The 3882-nt window shown below is 42.6% G+C and overlaps 1 protein-coding gene across 1 annotated transcript in view; it reads right to left on the bottom strand.

Annotated features, from left to right (window-relative positions):
* The window catches only part of LOC109525732 (oocyte zinc finger protein XlCOF6-like), a 7911-nt gene extending 5020 nt beyond the window's left edge, over positions 1 to 2891 (bottom strand). Inside the window, exons 1-2 of the mRNA XM_019886474.1 lie at positions 2470 to 2891; positions 1219 to 1962 (exon numbers count right to left, since the gene is read on the bottom strand). Of these exons, the coding sequence (XP_019742033.1) occupies positions 1219 to 1962; positions 2470 to 2578 (853 nt within the window). The 5' untranslated portion in view covers positions 2579 to 2891. The remainder of the gene's footprint in view (positions 1 to 1218; positions 1963 to 2469) is intronic.
* Positions 2892 to 3882: the final 991 nt, after the last annotated feature.

Raw genomic sequence — 3882 nt, 5'->3', positions numbered from 1 at the left:
TTTTAGCACGGGAGGTTTTTCGTCTGTATGTGCCCTGCGATTGGCTGGTAACTGGTTCAGGGTGTCCCCTGCCTACTGCCCGAAGACAGCTGGTATAGGCTCCAGCACGCCCCGCCACCCTTGTGAGGATAAAGCGGATCAGAAAATGGATGGACGGATGGATGTATTTTGCTAGTTGAACTTGGCATGCTCTGACCAACCAGTCAGAGGATGGAAAATGCTAACATTGTTGTGGGACTTCTGAGGCAAATATAAAATCTGACTGGTTAAAGAAACAGTCCAATTTGTTAACATAGTTTTGATTACATGAGCCAGCACCAGTGCAACAGAGGTGAAGGCAGATTACAGTGATGCGACAGCCAACAGAGGCTGAAATCTTATTCGGCCCCCCAAAAAACCATAACATTTGCATACCCGTACTGAGGGGAGCCAAATGAAACATATGAAGTGTAGTGAATAGGTGTAGAATTTCGGGCAGGAGAGAAGTTCTTGCTGGCTGTAACTCAATACTGGATCATCCATTCATCCATTATCTGAACTGCTTTGAGCAGAGGTTTACACTGAAATAACTGTGTGGTAAACGGCCAATACAAGCTGGAAACACAAATATTGTTGTGTGTGTGCGTGCGTGCGTGTGTGTGTTGGGTGAGAGAGACCTTCACCTTAATTGCGTGTTCTAAAACCAGTTCAATTCTTCACGATGTCTTTTATACTCGTTTTGTTAATATTTAGATTTCACAATACAGCACTATTCTTCGTTACTAAAACCACCTTCAAAAATGTGGCAGCAATGGATCGTGACATCTTAATTTATTGTAAAGGGGAAAATCGAACACATTTATTTGTGAATGAATGTATTTACGAGCTGGGTGACAGCATGAATTACATTTGCAAGTCAAGGGCCCACAGTATTAAATAGGACAACTTTGCTCAATACTGTAGAGTACCTACAAATTGATGTACTGTAATATGCCTAAAATGGCCAACGTGTCATACAGCGTATCAGTATTTCCAGTCTTCACAGTGAAACTTTTCAAGCGGAAATGCAGAACATCACTTTAATCACATCTTGATTGTTTTATTTTAAATCCATTGTGGTGATGTATAAATGCATCATAGAAACTTGAAGTCCAAATGCTTTTGAACATCAGGTTTGACTGGTACTTGAGAGCAATTTTGGGATCACATATACAAGTTTTCACCTTCCACAACCACTTCAGTTTTCTGAGCTTTTCCCAAAGTCACACTTTCCTGCTTTTCGTGTGCTGCCACTCTTCTCTCCAGCACACTTGTGCTTCTTCACCTTATATTTATCATTAAATCTTTTCTCACACACACTGCAACTGAACGGTTTCTCACCAGTGTGTGATCTTACATGTCTTTGTAAAGCGCCGCTTTGAGAGAAACTTTGACCACAAACGGCACAAATGAACGGTTTCTCCCCAGTGTGCGTTCTCATGTGTTGAACCAAAGTCTTGTGAATTGAAAAACGTCTGTTGCAGACCGAGCAGGCGAAAGGTTTCTCCCCAGTGTGTGTTCTTGTGTGTGTTATCATCGAAGTCTTCTGAGAGAATCTTTTCCCACAAACTGAACACATGAAAGGTTTTTCTCCCGTGTGAATCATCATGTGTCTTCTCAGATTTGCATTGTTGCTAAACGTTTTGTCACATTGAAGGCATGCCAAACCCTTGCAGTCACTGTGACTTGTCGCATCACCTTTACAGTGTTCGTCATCATCCGTGTCAGGAGAGGGTGACGTGTTGTCACTGTTTGATAGTGGAGTTAAGAAGTTGTCTGCTTGTGATCCTCCACAGTGGTCTCCATCCCCGTCGTCATCTTCACTCTTCACAATGACACAGTTAAAGGGCTGCTTGGTGACATCACCGTCCTCCAGCTCTCGAAACTGCTCTTCTTCCTGACCGATGCTGTGTTCGTGTTCTTCTTCTTTAATGTAAGGGGACTCTGAAGACAATGCATGTGGTTTGGAAAAATCAAATTCTGCTATGACGAGTTAAAATATTATGATCGTGAAGCGTAATGAGTTAGTATGCACTTTTTTAAAAGATACGACAATATTATTGCAATTATTTTGAGAGCCAAAAAACTGACATCGTATTCTGATTAAACAAGTATTTGCACAAACGTCACCACTTTTTTCTCCCAAAAAGTTGTTTTGTTTTCATAACATTTCGTCAGCTTTTCATCTCCATGGCATTTGTGGACACATTGTAGCCATGCATGACTACTCAATTCGACTCAACTTAATTTATAAAGCACTTCACAACAACCCTTGCTGCATACAAAGTGCTGCACGTGGATTAAAAATCTGTCATACGATAATTGGCGCTATGGTTATTAGGAGGTCTTTTCTTTTCTGAGTGAGGGAGGGCGAAATCTCTCTTGTAAGAAATCCCTGGACCCAGAAGGGTTGAAAATTAAAACAACTGTGAGAGAACGAGATGAACAAACCTGCTCTGTGCTTTTCATCTTGATGCTTTAAAAGAGCGTCCAGTAATTGACGTTGCCGCTCGTTTTCTTCTCTTGATCGACAAATTTCCTCCTCGTACTCCGCTATCATTCTTTCCAAACAGACTGACAGTAATCACTCAATCAATCCCAACACGGGAGGCACACACTGGATCTCCGCTTGGGTATATGAGGCTAACTTCCGCGTCTCTTTGTGAGCAGCGAGCGGGCTGAGCTAGCAGGTGAAGCTTTAGCGACACGAAGAGTCGGTTATGTTTAATCGGTACACGACCTAAATGTACAGTTGACGCAATGTCCATGGCAATATTACGGACTTCATTTCGCCGTCTCGCTTCCTGCATTTCCTGAGTGGCCTACTTTCTATTTCCTGCAGAAAGGACGGAGTCGAGCCGTTCTGGTGCATTACTGTCCCCTTTGGTATGGGAACATCATTACACTAAGGAAGCGGCAAACTACAGTAATCAACTGAATGTGTTTTTTAAAATATTAATCCCAAAATGCATTGTAACAACACACAACTGTGCTGTATGCAACACTTGGAGCAGTTCACAATCAATTATTATTGACCAAAATAACAAAAACTCAACATCTTTAGTAAACTGCATCATAACCATCATCAACGGTGATTATTAAATCTTAGGAAATGTGTACAAAGAGCTACAGGAGTATTTTGCTAACTCCGGTTTCCTCCCACATTCCAAAAACATGCATGGCAGGCTGCCCAGTCAGCAAAATTGGTCTGGCCCGGCTCCGGCGCGGACACGGCACGACACTCGGCCCACATACCGCAATGAATGACGGTCCTGCAGTGGCCCGGGTCTGGCATCCATGATCCGGGCCGCATTCGGCCCGGATCTGAAGACACACAGGTTTTCCAGCTACGTCCATGATGAACATGTTCTTCGACTCTCACCTTGTTTGAAACCCCCGGTTCTCAGTGTCCACCTTCCGTTTTGCCATTTTTGATGGGTATCTGAAAGCTAATGACACTGTTGTGGGAATGACTGCTAGACGAATAAATATTTAAATAAAGCGGCCGACTGTTATAAAAATATGTTTATTGTCATACTTTGCGAACCTCACATATAACTCCACATACACTGGAAAAATGCACTTTTCTTTATTTAACAGTGAACACAAAGTCCAAATTGGGATGCAGCTTCCTCTTGAACGGTATTTTTCTATCCATCAAATTGTTGCGCTCTCCATGCACTCTTTTCTTCTCATGCTTTCCTTCCTGTCACCATCCCGATCAGGAGCCAGATGTAGCCATCTTGTGATTGTGACATCAATTTCCTGGTCTGAGGCCCAAGACGTTAAGGTGTTAGGTCTCACAGCGGCTGTTAGAACTGTAAGAAAACAAGAATGGATAGTGTGTTCGGAAAACAAACATTT

The sequence above is a fragment of the Hippocampus comes genome, unplaced genomic scaffold, assembly GCF_001891065.2.
Source record: "Hippocampus comes isolate QL1 unplaced genomic scaffold, H_comes_QL1_v1.1 scaffold261, whole genome shotgun sequence".
In the NCBI taxonomy this organism is placed as follows: Eukaryota; Metazoa; Chordata; class Actinopteri; order Syngnathiformes; family Syngnathidae; genus Hippocampus; species Hippocampus comes.
The sequence above is the reverse complement of the archived record's forward strand: the minus strand, read 5'-3'. Positions and strand labels throughout refer to the sequence as shown.